Source organism: Pteropus medius, unplaced genomic scaffold (genome assembly GCF_902729225.1).
Source record: "Pteropus medius unplaced genomic scaffold, Ma_sr-lr_union100, whole genome shotgun sequence".
Taxonomy (NCBI): Eukaryota; Metazoa; Chordata; class Mammalia; order Chiroptera; family Pteropodidae; genus Pteropus; species Pteropus medius.
The window spans coordinates 2,369,981-2,384,949 of NW_024347790.1; the positions used below are offsets into that span (position 1 = coordinate 2,369,981).

Consider the following 14,969-nt stretch of genomic DNA (forward strand, 5'->3'; position numbering starts at 1 on the left):
GGAGAAGTCTGCCCTCAGGAGGTGGACCTGGGGGACAGAGCCTGGAAGCCAGCTTAGGCCTGTCTGGGCAGGGAACACCAAGAGAGTGTTCTAGAAAGGGAGGCTTGGCTTCGAGAGGGCCACATCCATTTGGATCAGTGGACACCTTATCCCATGGGAAAGGGTACAGCTGGATTACAGAGTGAGACTCTCCAAAATGGGGTTTTTAGGGCTGGGGTCCCTCTTCCCTTGCACAAGTGCAGAGCTACTAAGAGGTGAAATGCTATCCTAAAAGATGAAATCGCCTATCTAAAAGGTTTTCCCAGTAACGTATATTTTTTCAAGATTAAATCTTGAGCGTTGAAGCTTTGCTTCAACTAGATCCCAAGCCAGGACTACCTTATATACCAATGATTTCCAGACCTGATTAATGGACAAAACCACTTTTAAAAGAAAAAAAAAAAATCCCATACTATGTGTCGAGCTGATTTTAAAAAACCATAACGTGTGAAAGATGTCCTAACATAAAAGAGCTTATAGCTCATGCAAAAATATAAAACCTAAACAAAGTTGGAAAAGAAACAGAAACAGGCTATGAAGTTTCCAAATAAAATTCAAATCGAAATCATCCATTCGATGTAGTCCCCGATGACATATAAACGAAGGGAACTTATCACTTGCAACTTAAACACGACTTTGGCTAGGGTGAGGCTTCTTCGACTAGCTGTGCCTACCGTCCACTTCTCCCCACCTTTCTCTGGCTGAAGTTCCCACGAAATCTTCCTCCTGCAGCATACTTGGATTTCATGTTTCCTTAATACAGGGGGTTGCGTCCTTTATGGGTGACACTGTCCGCTGTTCAGTTCGTAGTGGTCCTATCCTATCACTCATCTATTCGTAAATGGAAATTCACACAGTGAAAGTATCTGATGGTTTTAATTTCTGTACTCGGAGGGTGTGGGGGAGGGGAACCGGATGAAGGTGGTTCAGAGGTACCAACTTGCAGCTCTAAGTCCTGGGGATGGACAGCACGGCACGGTAACTGTAGTTAATGCCATTGCATGGTGTATGTGAAAAGTGCTAGAAGTAGAAATTACGAGTTCTCATGATAAGAACAAGCCTTTTGTTTTTTCCTTCTTCTTTTTTTTTTTTTTTTTTTTTTTGGTGTTTATACGAGATGATGGATGTTAACTAAAGTTACTGTGGTAATCATTTCTCAATATATGTGAGTCGAACCGTTATGCCGTATACCTTAGTGCTGCATGTCAATCACAGCACGATAAAACTGGAAAAATTCTGTATTGAATCCAGATGACAGAGAATGTTTTTTATGTTAAGTTTTTAAAAAGTATCATCCGAATCCCAGGATTAAAAATCTCGCTGGACAATTCCCAGACCCCACAGAAACCCTTGGGGGTCTATAGGCTTCAGCTGGGCAAACATGGGAGCTTACTCAGGGGAGCCTGGACGTCTGAGACCTTCGTTCGTCCCAAGCCTCCAACCTCGGTTTCCTCCCCCTGTCAAGTGAGGACAAACACCTGGCTGCTGTGAAGTCCAAGGGTGCTGAGTCAAGACCAAGGACAAGAGCAAGGTGAGTTAGAGTTCAGATGCCGGACAGCCAGCGGGGCTCACACCCCGGCGAAACGCCCGCTCTGCACACAAATTACGTTACTTGAATTAAAGGGCATTACTTATTCTGAACTTGAAGAGTCATCTGGAAACAGAGGAATGGCAATGATATTCAAAATATGGAATAACTCGTACAGCCTGGGAACCAACCCATCAGATTGGATGCCCGGGGCATGCCAGCCGAGACTGGCAGATTAAACTGAAAGACACTAGGACTTCACCGTACCCACCTTTCTCTCTTGTATCCTGCTCCACCCAAAGTACAGAAACTAAATATGAGCAGTGATGATTATAACAACAATGGCTAACATTCAGGGAGCTCTTTACCAAGTGCCGGGCACTGTGCTAAGTGTTCTCAATCTACAGCATTTCTATAAGGGAGGGACAAGGATTGTCATTACTCCCATTTCATAGATGAGAAAACAGAGGCATCTAACCAGAGGTTAAAGGACTTGCTCGAGATCACACAGCTGGTAATCTGAGGAGGAGCCAGTATTCAAGTCCAAGGTGTCTTAATGGTTGTGCTCCACGCTGCCTACACTCCTGCTACACGTGACACAGAGCAATAGTCAAATGTATGGACTATTACGCTGTGTCTTTTACCTTTTAACTACCTATTTCAGTGGAGATCATTGAAAGCAGAAGACATTTTTAAAGTGTTGGGTTCTGAAAAAAAATTATGGCAGCTTTGTCTTCCTTACTATTTTTCACCCAGGCTGATACCAGGACAAGCACGTCAGATGCAGTCCTTAAAATCCAAACCCATAGCAGCAAAGCAAGTGGGCCCTGAGGCTTCCAGGTGATGGGGGAGCCGACAGGAGGCTGCAGACCTGCCACAGATGGATGACCCACAGAATGAATATTCCATAAGTGGTGGTTCAGAATTGGCTATAACATAAGACACATTTTCTTCCAGGAGGAACATACTGATCGATACACGCCAGACCACATGGCGTGTAACGGTCACTTGTAAAGCTGGCCAAAAATGGTTTCAGTGAAACTTGAGCATCGGAAGTTCCAGACTTATATGAAATGACACTTTAGGAAAATTAGGTCTCATTTTGGGTGGGGGAAGAGGACTATGAACACAAAAGGCTTAACAATTCTTAGGAACGGACTGACGTTACAAGGTTGTTTTCTGGGTTGCTAGGTAACACCGACAAACAAATGTCCATGGTCTGAGGTCACTGCACGCGTCCTCCCCACGGGCAGCGTGTGTGTTCCGCGGCCTTACTCCACTCCTCCTGGACAGTGGGCGGCGGGGGACACAACCGTGGTGCTAATGGTCCGTCGTGGCAAAAAGATGCAGGTAAAATTACCCTGCCCCCCGCCCCGTCCCCCCCCATATCTAATAGAAGCCCGATTCGCTTTTATGGGCAATTTTAATACCTGGAGGAATCAAAGTAGACACTTTTCCTGAGAGTTATTTCTTTGTTTCTAAGAAACAGCCTTCACCGCGAGAACTATTTCAGACCCTCTTTCTTAAGGATATACAGATCACCACGTAGCTAGATAAGCTGGCTTCTTGCTTTGTTTAATACCCTTAACTGTTAAGTCTGTTTTTTTTGAAAAATTAAAGATTATGCATATGGGTCTAAAATTAATATCATGCGAATTTAATTGTTAGAGAAATGAACTCCCTTTGTTCTAACTTTTGCTCACCCAACGTAATCGAGTTCATCTTGTAATTAGCCATTGCACTTCAGTACTGCAATATGCCCTCTTCTATCTGGATGCGTGGCTCACGATATACGGAGAAAAAAATAAGCGAGCGATATTTTCATTTTCCTAAAGTTACAAACATAATTTAGTGCTTTAAGAACTCCTGCCCCCTCCTCCCTCCAAAAAAACCAATGAAATGGAACAAAATCTTAAAGCTATATTTTAAGTCAGGCTCTACCTTCAAGGGCAGGCTGGCCATGACTTACCCAAAAGGACTCATTCAGGGAGTCCAGCACCATCATCACCACGAGAAGCAGAGACAAATCCACTCCAGGACCGTTATGAGTGGGCCTCTCTAGTGCCTGATACATACACGCCATACATGATAAGAAGCTGGTTCAGGAACCACCATTTCTATAGCAACCCACACACGCTCTGCAGGCTGTGTTTTGGGAAGGCAGTTAAAACTGGATTCTACGAGGCAGCTTCACTTAGAACATGCTTTTATTCCTGTCATCTCATTAGAATGAGAGGATTCAAATCAAGTAACCTCAGGTAGCGTTAAACAGTAGAAACATCATCCCATCCGGAATCTTAAATCTTGATTTCTTTATCCGGCCATTTGGGACTATGTAGATAAACCTAGAAGGCCTTATGCTAAGTGAAATGACCCAGACGCAGAATGACAAATAGTGTGTGATCCCACTTTTATGTGGAATTTAAAATAGTTGGACTTATAGAAGCTCAGTAGAGTGATGGTTACCAGGGGCGGGGGATGGGGGCAAATGGGGAGAGGTTGACCCAGGGGCACAAAATCTGTTATGCAAGATGAATAAGGACTGGAGATCTAAGGTACAACCATGTGATTATACTTAACAGTACTTTATTATATACGTAGAATTTGCTAAGAAGGGAAATCTTATGTGTTCTCAGTACACACACACACACACACACACACAATCTCGATTTCTTTGCCACTTGATGTCAGTTGGTGACTTTAAATTCAAACCACTGACCTGGTTTGCTTGGTCACAAGGGTCCATTCCCCAGGGCAGCAAGTCAGATCGCAGTCTGACGACCCAGAACATCGGACAGCCATCTGCTGTCCCAGTTAAAGGAGAAAGAGCGTAAATGCTTGTAAAAGCGAGCTGACATAATCATCTCTCACGGTCCAGAAAGCCTCAGCTAAGCGGCATTCGCCATGACCGACAAAACTTCATCTGGGTCAAACTGGCCCCCTGCACCTGATCGATAAGCTGTGTATGTCTCCTTTGTTCCATCCCCTCAGACACACCCTGACACCTGGGGCACGGCACTGGCATTGTACCACTCTTCGAAAGAGAGCACCATTAGAAAATCATAAATTAAAGACACCTACTGCTTCCTCGAAGGAAAAGACGTAAGACTCACTAAATTGAGTCCTCTCTCGCACCATAAATCAAGTGGCATTTTCACACGACGGCTTTGGCACCGCATGTAAATGCAGCAAAGTTTCAAGTCTAGTACATGCAACTGGCGCTTCTTAAAAAATTTTTTTTTCCCTGAGGGTACACATAACAATTAGCCAATTCATGTTGCTGCAGCATACTAGACAAAATTCAACGGCATGTTCTAGGAGAATGTTAATTTGTTAGGTCACCCTCCAATGAACATGTGGGTCGAAATACAGAGATGCTAATTTCTATAATGAACAATTCTTTGCCTGTTGCAAAAGAAAAAAAACCAAAAGACAACCGCAGCCATTAGAAAAAAGACAACTGTGATAAACGGCAACGTCAAAGACTGACTCGACTCTAATGGTCTCTCTCCTAAGAGTAAATGTTCGATTATCCAGCAGTCACGGATTGACATATTCCAGTTAGTGTTAAAATGTGGATTTATTTTTCAAACAGAAATCCCATGGAACTGAAGAAGAATTTCCTCTTTCTTTACAGAGTTTGGAATCTTGTCCTATAAAGGTGTTATTATTCTGAGCATCAACGGTCACTCTGGCTAAATGCTGGAGGTCTACCCAGATAACAGGAAGTAGGAACTGTGGCTGGATCAAGTGCGGCCCTGCACAGTGTAGAGTCTATTTGCATTCTTATACTAAAATGGTAAGAACTTCCCTGTTGAATGTATTTTAGATCAGGGATCACAAAATTTTTCTGGAATAAGGCCAGACAGTAAATATGTTCCATTTGTGGGGACATATAGTCTGTCACAGCTATTCGACTCCGCGGGTGTAGTGAGAAAGTACTCATATAGCCCATATGCAAACAAATGGGCATGGCCGTGTTCCAACGTCCTAGTCCCTTTGGGCTGCTATAAAAAAATACCATGGACTGGGTGGCTTATAAACAACAGAAATTCATTTCTCATAGTTTTGGAGCCCGGGGAGTCCAAGATCAAGGTGCCATCGGATTCAGTGCCCGGTGAGGACCTGCTTCCTGGTTCATGGATGACATCTTCTCACTATAAGGAAGGGGCAAAGGATCTCTCTGGGGTCCCCTTTATAGGGATGCTAATCCCATTCACGAGGCCTAATCGCCTCCCAAAGGCCCCACTTCCAAACACGATCGCATGGGGGATTAGGTTCCAATATATAAATTTTGTAGGGGGGATAAAAACATTCACTATTGGGCTATAGCATCCAATAAAACCTTCTTTAGCGAAGCTTACATTTGAATTTCATTTACTTTTCATGTGTCATGAGATATTCCTTCTCCAACCATTTACAAATGTAAAAACCATTCTTAGCTTTTGGGACACGGTTTGCTGACACTCACGTGAAATTTTTTTAATGGATTCACGAATTGCTGTATCTGGCTGTTAAACATTTTGGAGTTGCAATTACTTAAACTTATCTCAAAGTAGATAACTTAAAGTGTTAAACTGGTTTGAAGTGATTATTGTATTTGAATTAATCATAAAGAGCAGTCAATTAGTAAATAGTGTTATATGCTTAAGATGTGTTCTGATTTTTTTCCCCGATCTGATAATACTGCCTCAGAACTTTTAACGTAATTGAAACAATTTCTACTTAAATAATACTATTGATTAAATATAATAATAGTAAAAAAAAAACCCTATGAAATATGTAGGCTTCCACTGAGTTTCGTAAGTTAAAGGACATATGGTTTCTTTGAAATGTCCATCCAATCTTAAAGATAAAGTTTTCAGAAAACACATTTTAATTCATTTGATTATTTTTGAATGACTATCCAAATGTTGGCTTTTTCTCTGCACACATACAATCTGTTATAGCCAGAAAATTGGCAGTAACGTTTTTCACAGTAGATGCTAAGTTAAAAAGACCATTTATATGGAAATAGATCAACTACCCAATGAAGACTCCCAATGGAAAAAGGCTCACTGCCAGGGGGATTCTCTCCAAGGAGAAAATAGAGAATTGGGTAACTCTAGAGGCTTCACTGATTTCTGTTTTGTGCTCGTTTCCTGTCGCTGCTGTAGTAAATCACGACAAATTTAGGGGCTTACAACAATACGGATGTATTCTTTTTTGCTTCTGGGGGTCAGAAGTCCCATTTCACTGGGCTCCGGTCGAGATGTCGGCAAGGCCGGTTCTTTCTGGAGGCGCTGAAGGGAGGACCCGTTTCTTCGCTTGTGGCCACTTCCTCTGTTTTCAAAGAGCATCATCCCAACTTCCGCTTCTATCGTCACATTGCCATCTTCTCTGATCATGACCCTCCCTGCGTCCCTCCTACCAGGAGCGTTGTGATTACAGGGGGCCCATCTGGGTAATCCCGGAGAATTTCCCCATCTCAAGATTCTTAACTTTATCACATCTGTACAACCACGAAGCAATACTCACGGGGTCTAGGGATGTGGATAGAGAGATCTTCAAGAGGCCATTATTCAGGCCGCCACATGTATCAACATTTTTTTAAAGTAAATTTTTGTTATTCGTGAGCTGTATACCAAATGAACTAATGAGAGCGAGGATGCTCCTTCTACAGATCTGTGCCACATTGTTACGACATATACATGTGTGAATCCCTTGAGAAAGTGTCGCCGTACAGTTGACCCTTGAACGGCATAGAGGTTAGGGGGGCTGATCGTCTCTGCAGAGTAGAGAATCCTTGTTTAACTCCTGACTCCCCCAAAACTTAGTCATACCTCAGAATCACGGGAGATTCTGGACCCCTCTGAGTTACCAAAACCTGTGGATGCTCAGGTCCCTGTATAAAGTGGTGTAGAAGAACGCACACGGCCGGCCACATCTGCAGACCCCCAATCACAGACTGAAAATACTGTTTCTGATTCATGGTTGCAAAACCCGGGGGTACAGAGGGCCGACTGTATATTTACTGAAAAAAAAAAAGTAAGTGGACCCGTGCTGTTCAAACCCATGTTATTCAACATAGCCTTTCGTATTCCCAGCCCTGGTCATCCATGTTCAAATACAGTCATTCGAAAAAGAGGAGGCAGAAATGGGTAGAAGGATAATGCGGCAAGGATGGAAGCTCCAGGTGGAAGAGAATCCAATATAACTGTCCTTTCTCTAAACGAGAGCTCAGAGCATCACCCTTTTATTGTACGTACACATAGATATGTGAAGGTAAATCCTATGTATATACTCATCTTAAGCACAAATGTTACACTATAGTATCTTAATCTGCCCTGACTTTTAAAACAACTAAATGACCCTCGTCTGATTCACTTATTCAACAAAGATTTTAGTTGGCACTGATCTTGATTATCAGGATTCAAGGGTCAGTAAGAGTCAGCAAGGTCACAGATAATAACTAGAAAGTGCAAGACCATGTCCCTTACATGCTCCTAGTACCACTGTAATATGTCCGCTGTGCCTCAGTCACTGTTTAGGGGATGGAGAAAGGGATTTGGAAGGAGAGACCCTGCTCACACGAAGTGACATGCTATGAGGGCGTCCTCAGCACCCCAGGGAAGGGTAGCAACAGAGAGTGCAGAAGGCAGTGGCTGGGAATGAGGAGAGAGATGGGCAGGGCCAGCCTCGCCGGGAATCTCTCTGGGGCTTTCTGCGTGGGAAAGAGGTCTCTGGAGCCGAACGGCAAGTCACGAAGACCCGGGGGAAGGAGAGAGAGTCAGGAGGCGGTCAGACAGCTGCTGGAATTGGCCAGAAAAGCGGGAAGCGTCTGAACCGAGGCAGAGGCACCGCAGAGATGGAGGGGAGAGGGTGAGTCGGAGAAAGCCTGACCTGACATTCACATGGCTTTGCGAGGGACCAGACACGGCTGCGGCTGAGGAGGGGAGGTGAAGCAAAAGAACACACTGCGGATGACTCTGAGGCTTCCACGGTGATGTCTGACGGATGACACCCTCAGTCAAGAGAGGACACACAGAAATGAACAGGGAGAGAGGCTGGAGTGAGGGGAGTCGATGGGTCTCAGTTTTAGACATGTTTAACTTTTTTGGGTCTCCTGTAGGACATCCAGAAACAGATGTCTAGCAGACAGTGAGACCCACAGAGCAGAGAATGAGACTTGGGTACACAGGTAGCTGTGGGAGTGTGGGAAGCGGCCAGATGCCCCAGAGACTGCAGAGAAAGTAAGTTATGGGCTGGGTGCAGGGCAGGCCCCAGGGGCTGGCAGACGAGGAGGACCCAGGGGGACACCGAGTCTAAGTGCCAAGGAAGGAGCGGGGCCCTCTACAGAGGAAGGGAAACCACCAAATGCTGCAGAGACATCCCACAGGATGAGGAGGTCACCTGACTTGATGATCATGCAGCTGCTGGGGAACTTAGTGATGTTAGTTAGAGCGGGGGGCGGGGCAGAAGCAGAAGCAGGACTGTAGTGGGTCGAGAAACGGAGGCAGCACGCGGGGGACGATCCTTCAAGAAATCAGGGCTCAGGGAAATCTGGGAAAGAGGTCTGGATGGCACGGTCCGGGTCAGCCTTCTACAGAATGGGGAGACCTTTATCTACTTCATAAACGCTGAGCGCACACTTCCTGTGGATACCAGGCACCATACTAAGCTTCTTACAAATATTCACTCCTTGGCGTGGTTAATTTTATGTGTCAACTTGGCTAGGCCACGGTCCCCCGATATTTGTTCAAACATGTCTGGATGTTGCCGTGCAGGTGTTTTTATGATGAGATTAACATATACATATATATAGACTGAGTAAAGCAGATGTCTGTTCATCATGTGGGTGGACCTCATCTAATCAGTTAAAGGCCTTAAGAAAAACACCGACTTCCCCCAAGGAAGAGGAAATTCTGCCAGCAGCCTACCTTCAGATGCAAACTGCAACATCGACTCTTGCCTGGGTATCCAGCCTGCTGGTCCTCCAAGATTTTGGACGTGCCGGCCTCCGCAATTACATAAGCCAATTCCTTAAAATCGACGCATCGATCTCTCTCCCTCTCCCCTCCCTTTCTCCCCCACCATATAAATACATACATATACATAATTTTCTATATATTATACACACGCACATATCCTGTCGGCTCTGTTTCTCTGGGGAGAACTTTAATACACTCATTAAGTCCTATTATTATCCGCATGTCACAGTTGAGGAAACTATGGCACAGAAAGGTTAAGTAACTTGGCCAGGGCCACACAGCCACTGGGTAGCACAGCTGGAATTCCAAGTCGGCGTGCCCCCAGCGTCCCTGCTCTTAACCACACGCTGCGCTGCCTCTCCAGAACACTGACCAAGGGTGTTCGGGGCCAGCAGGGTGGGCCCGCGGAGAGAGGCAGAATCCACAAAGCGAATGAATGAGAATCGACAAATGCGGTCTTGCACAAGTAAGAAAACAGGCACGAGTGATTTGCACAAGGGACTTGACAGCTTCACAAGCAGCAGAACCCAGGTTTTCAGGATACGAAGTGCAAGCTTTCCCCTCTCTCCTTCCTACTTCTTCTCCACTCCTCCTTATCCATCAGCGCTCCCCTGCCCTTCAGAGAGTCTCCCAGTCACACTCCCGTCAAGCTGCTTTCTTCCAGGAGGCCCAGGGCTTCTTCTGTCCCGACCGTGACTACGATGCCTCAAAAAAAAAAATCACCAAGTCGCAGAGAACACACACCAACCACACGCAAAGTACCCTTCTTACTTCGTGCAGGGTATGTTAATGTGGCAGAACAACCCCAGTAACAACGTCGAGTTCAGTATATCTGGTAAAATCCATGAGTCCCACACAATTACGGAATCTGTTAGTGATTATTTAGAAAGTAGAACAAAACAACCCCTCTATCCCTAAACCCCGGAAAGCCCAACAGGCATGTAGTTCCAAATATAAATTCCTATACTTTGAGTACTCAAGGAATTAAGTCTCTTCGAAAATACATTTATGTGTGTGTGTGTGTGTGTGTGTATATATACATATATATACATATATATACATATATACACATATATATATACACACACACATACGTATATATATACACACACACACATATATATATATATATCTCCCAATAATCTGAATTGCGTTATTTGAGAACTGGTATTTTCCAGCTTTGACTTTCTCGGGACCAGGGACCGAAATGGTACAGGAACCAATGTGCCATCGGAATCCTAAGCATAAGCACGTCCTCCCATATTGCTAATAGGAGTGTCAGCTAAAACACTTACTGTAGAAACATTTGGAAATAGGTATTAAAAATTTTAGAATTTTGCACATTTTTCACTCAGCAATTCCACTTCTTCTAAATTATTTTCTTAAGGAAATAAGCATAAACATTTAGCCACGAAGATATTTATTGCGGTATTGTTAAGAACAGTAATGTTTTTCCTAATTATCGGTACCAAGCAATCAAGTTATGACACATCCACATGATGGAATATGACGCACTCATTAACATAACACTGCAGAGTAATAGCTAATGCTACGTACGGAAAGATTTTTGTGATTTACAAATGATTTTTAAGTGCAAGACAGAGAACAGTGCGTAGCATATAACCCCGTTTCTGTGAAATACATATTTTGTGGAAGGCGGCCTCTAAGAGGGCCCCAATGCCCACCTCCTGGTGTTCACACGCCCATGCGGCCCACTCCACACTGGACCAGCGTTGGGCTCTGTGACCAACGGCATATGGAAGGAAGCGATGGTGTGTCACTCTGACATTAGGTTATTTATTTTGCCTACTAGTGCTTTTTAAATTTTTATTTCTTTTTTAATTTTCTCTTGGATCACTTGCTCTGCTGGAAGCAAGCTGCTGTGATGTGAGGAGCCTGATGGAGAGGCCCAGATGGCAAGGAAGTGAAGGCTCTAGGCAGAGCCTGTGGGGAGCGGAGGCCTCCAACAACCCGTGAGACTGACACTGTGCTCACCAGTGCCAGCTGAACCTCGAGATAGGCAAAGCCTTGGCTGCCAGCCTGTCTGCAACCTTGCCAGAGGCCCTGAGCCAGAACCACCAGCTGCGCCGTGCCTGGACTCCTGACCCTCCAAATCTGTGAGATAACAGGTGTTCACTGTTGTGTACAGCTGCTGAGTTTTCGGGCCATTTGTTACGCAGCAATAGATAACCAATACACATGAACGTAGTGGAATGGCTAGAAGGATACAAGACGAAATACTATTAGTGGTCTTTTCTAGGTGGTGAATTATAGGTGGCTTTTCTTTTCTTCTTTTGTAGCATGTTGTTGATGGTTTCCCTCTTTCAGAAAACAGAAAAAGGGAACCACGTGACCAAGAGAGAGCATTACGGCCTTTGAAAGTATAAAAGGATAAAAATCAGGGGAGCCAATTTTAGCTCCGATTACGTTTCAAGTAAATTAGCTGAAATGTGCAAAAAAGGAAAGAAGAAGAACAAAATCCCAAAGAACATGCCTGAAAGTCACGGTGGAGTAAGTTTGACCCACCGCAAACCACACAATACACTGCGAGTACTGGGCACTCCATACCTTCGAGAAAAGGAGACTTGCACAGGCCTCTCCAAAGGAAAACCAACCAGTCATAAAGTCATCCATCAGCCGATCACCAGCTAGACAGGAGTCCCGCTTACCCAGCTTCCGGTCAAACCGCCACGCTGCGACATAGGCGTTGTGCCTCAGACTGCTCTGTGTGGCCAGGGGCACGGTGACATAGATGGGGCCATCCACCAGCACGGGCGTTCCATCGCTGCTGAGCAAGTGCACACTGACGGCTGTGACTGGGGTCAGGTCGTACCTGGTGCCGTTTCCTGCAAGCAAGAGGCATGCTCCATCCATCACACGCACACAAAGGACCCTACGCGGGGCTGCGGAAACCGTTTCCGAAAAAAATAGTAATAGCTGCCATTTACTGAGTACGGTACCTCCCATCTGCCAGGGACTGTACGAGGCACTTTACACATGAAGTCCTCACCATGCCCTTCTAAGGCGGGTGAAGCCCCCATTTTACATAGAAAGAAACTGAGGCCCAGAGAGGCTGGAGAAGGGAAATGGCCTAAGGGTTCTAACAACTGTGTTTTTACTTTCAAAAAGGGCCTCAGAAGGGAAGCTCATCTATAACATGACAGGAGGCGTGTGTGGAAATCCCTTAAATTGACTCCTATACGGAGTACACCCCATGCCCATGTCAATTACTTGACAGATTTCTAAAATAAAACCGAATATTTTCAATGAGAGACTGCAAAAAAAGAAAAAGAAAAAAAGGAAATTTCTTCAAAGAGTGCTTCAAAATATTAACTTACTTCTACTCAAAGTACACTTTTATTGAAAACCTGGGCTTGAAATATTTATGAGTTGTTTTAGTTGCCATTGTTATGCTGATCTGTTTAAAAGGAATTTAATATGCCAATTATTCTGCATTAGAGGCCTTTCATCCAAGCCAATGCTTTAATGACTACCTACTTTACAGATAAATTAGGGAATGCTTATGAGAATGATATCATATTTATACACGTAAGCAATCCATTTTAGAAAAAAATTTCTCTAGTGAAATATAATATCACATAAAATGTATTTTCATAATTTTAAATCTTTCCTTAAACATGACGACGAAAATGCAGTGATAAAAAATTTTAAGCTACATTAGAACACAATCTATAGGATTTCTACTTAAGCTACTTATATACTTACCTATCCTTCAACTACCTGGGCTAATGCAAATCTCCGAATAGGACTAAATTTAAACATTTAAAGCAAACCCAGTGAATTTTAGAGTTTCAACGAGTTATAGCTAAACTCTTTGTATGGCAACTTCTATACAACTAATGACAACACTACCCTGTATAATTTATACCCGTCTCTGTTTTTTCACAGGGAAAGTCATGGATGTGGGGATTTGATCAAAAAGTCCACAATGGAATCATAGATTCAAGTTCTTAAATCTTTTAGTTGGGTCATTTCATTTTAGAGTTAAAAAAAAAAAAATACCAAAAAAACCCCAAACCCAGAATGTACCATATTTCTGGTCAAAATATCTCATGGATGGAGGCCTACATGTGCCATTGTCCAAAGGTGACATGGAAGCAAAGCCAGGTCCACAATGCGCCTCTCCAGATGAGATAAAACTTAAACGAAGAGAAAGTAAGTAACTGACAAACGACTCGGGAATAATGTTTTCGGTTAGGTAGTGCGGCCTGTTCCATCAATCTGGAGGTGGGAAATCTGCAGGGGAAGCAGCAGGAAAGGAGAGCCCTCCAGACATACCTTCCATCCTCTCCTGGTGCCCAGAAACGGCAGCCCTGCCGAGCGCTTTCCATCCTCCCTTCTCATTATCTCGCACATCCCTGGCCCAGGAAGCCGGGCTCCCGTGCCCGATCGGCCATTAACTGCTTATGTGGCCTTGGGCAAGGGATTTCGCCCCTCTGGGCTTCATTTTTCTCCTGTGCAAAACTAAAGAGGCTGGACTTGAGTTACCGGACTCAGCCATAAACATTCGGAAGTGAATACAGCGCTGCGGAAAAGGGCCTATTAACGTAAAGCAATATGCGCTAGGTTCATGCGATTTAATATTCTTTTCAAAGTCGTCTGAAGACACGGCAGGTGATTCTATCTGCTTGCTGAGGCCTCTCCTTTCTCAACGCCCCACTAAATGCCTCCCAAGTGACCTACCCTTTCTTTATTCTGGAAAGTTTCCTACTTCGAAGGGCTAAATTCTTTTTCCTTCCGGTCCTTGTTATGAGACTGTAACTTTATACAAAACACCGAGTTCTGTATATCAGGAGGTCTTTCCGTTCTGTTCCATTGTTACCTGGCTCCTGCCATGTCCGAATAAAGACAGGTGTCAGGCCAAAGCCATAGGACGAGGGGGTAGCACCGCCGGCCCAAGCTCGGAGGCCTACGGGTTGTCACTTGTAAATGCGGGGTTCTGCTCAGATTGCATCTAGGTTTCTGTCTGGCTTTGCGTTCATTCTATCACCAACTTTTCCGGACTTCAGGAGCGTTTCACCCATCAATCATTTTACTGACTCCTCTCTGTCTCCCTAGAGTTAGTTACCAGCAGAAGTAATTGCTGGAAATCCTCCTGGGAACGTCACAGACCAACGCTGCGCTTTCTCAGCAACCACGGGGGAGAGTGCGAAGCTGCGTAGGGGCACAGTGTGAGGAGGGCGCCCTACGTGCTGCCAGGTGACTAAGGAGCGAGCCGGCAGGGCAGGGGCCGGAATCTCCGCGTGACCGCGTTTCTCTGTGTCCGGCTCCCTCTGAACTGGACGTGACTCCTGCTCCACGGAAACCAGCCTTCGGAGCACGTTTCGACCCCATCGGTGGCCTCCGGTCACCCTCACTGAACTCTAGAAATGACCTGTCCTCTCTCTCACACAGGCACCTGCGGTCCCGGC

At 44.8% G+C, this 14,969-nt stretch overlaps 1 protein-coding gene across 1 annotated transcript in view; it reads right to left on the reverse strand.

The window, feature by feature from the left end:
- The window catches only part of FAM171A1 (family with sequence similarity 171 member A1), a 117,498-nt gene that overhangs the window by 16,019 nt on the left and 86,510 nt on the right, over positions 1 to 14,969 (reverse strand). Inside the window, 1 exon segment of the mRNA XM_039877443.1 lies at positions 12,207 to 12,383. Within this exon segment, the coding sequence (XP_039733377.1) occupies positions 12,207 to 12,383 (177 nt within the window).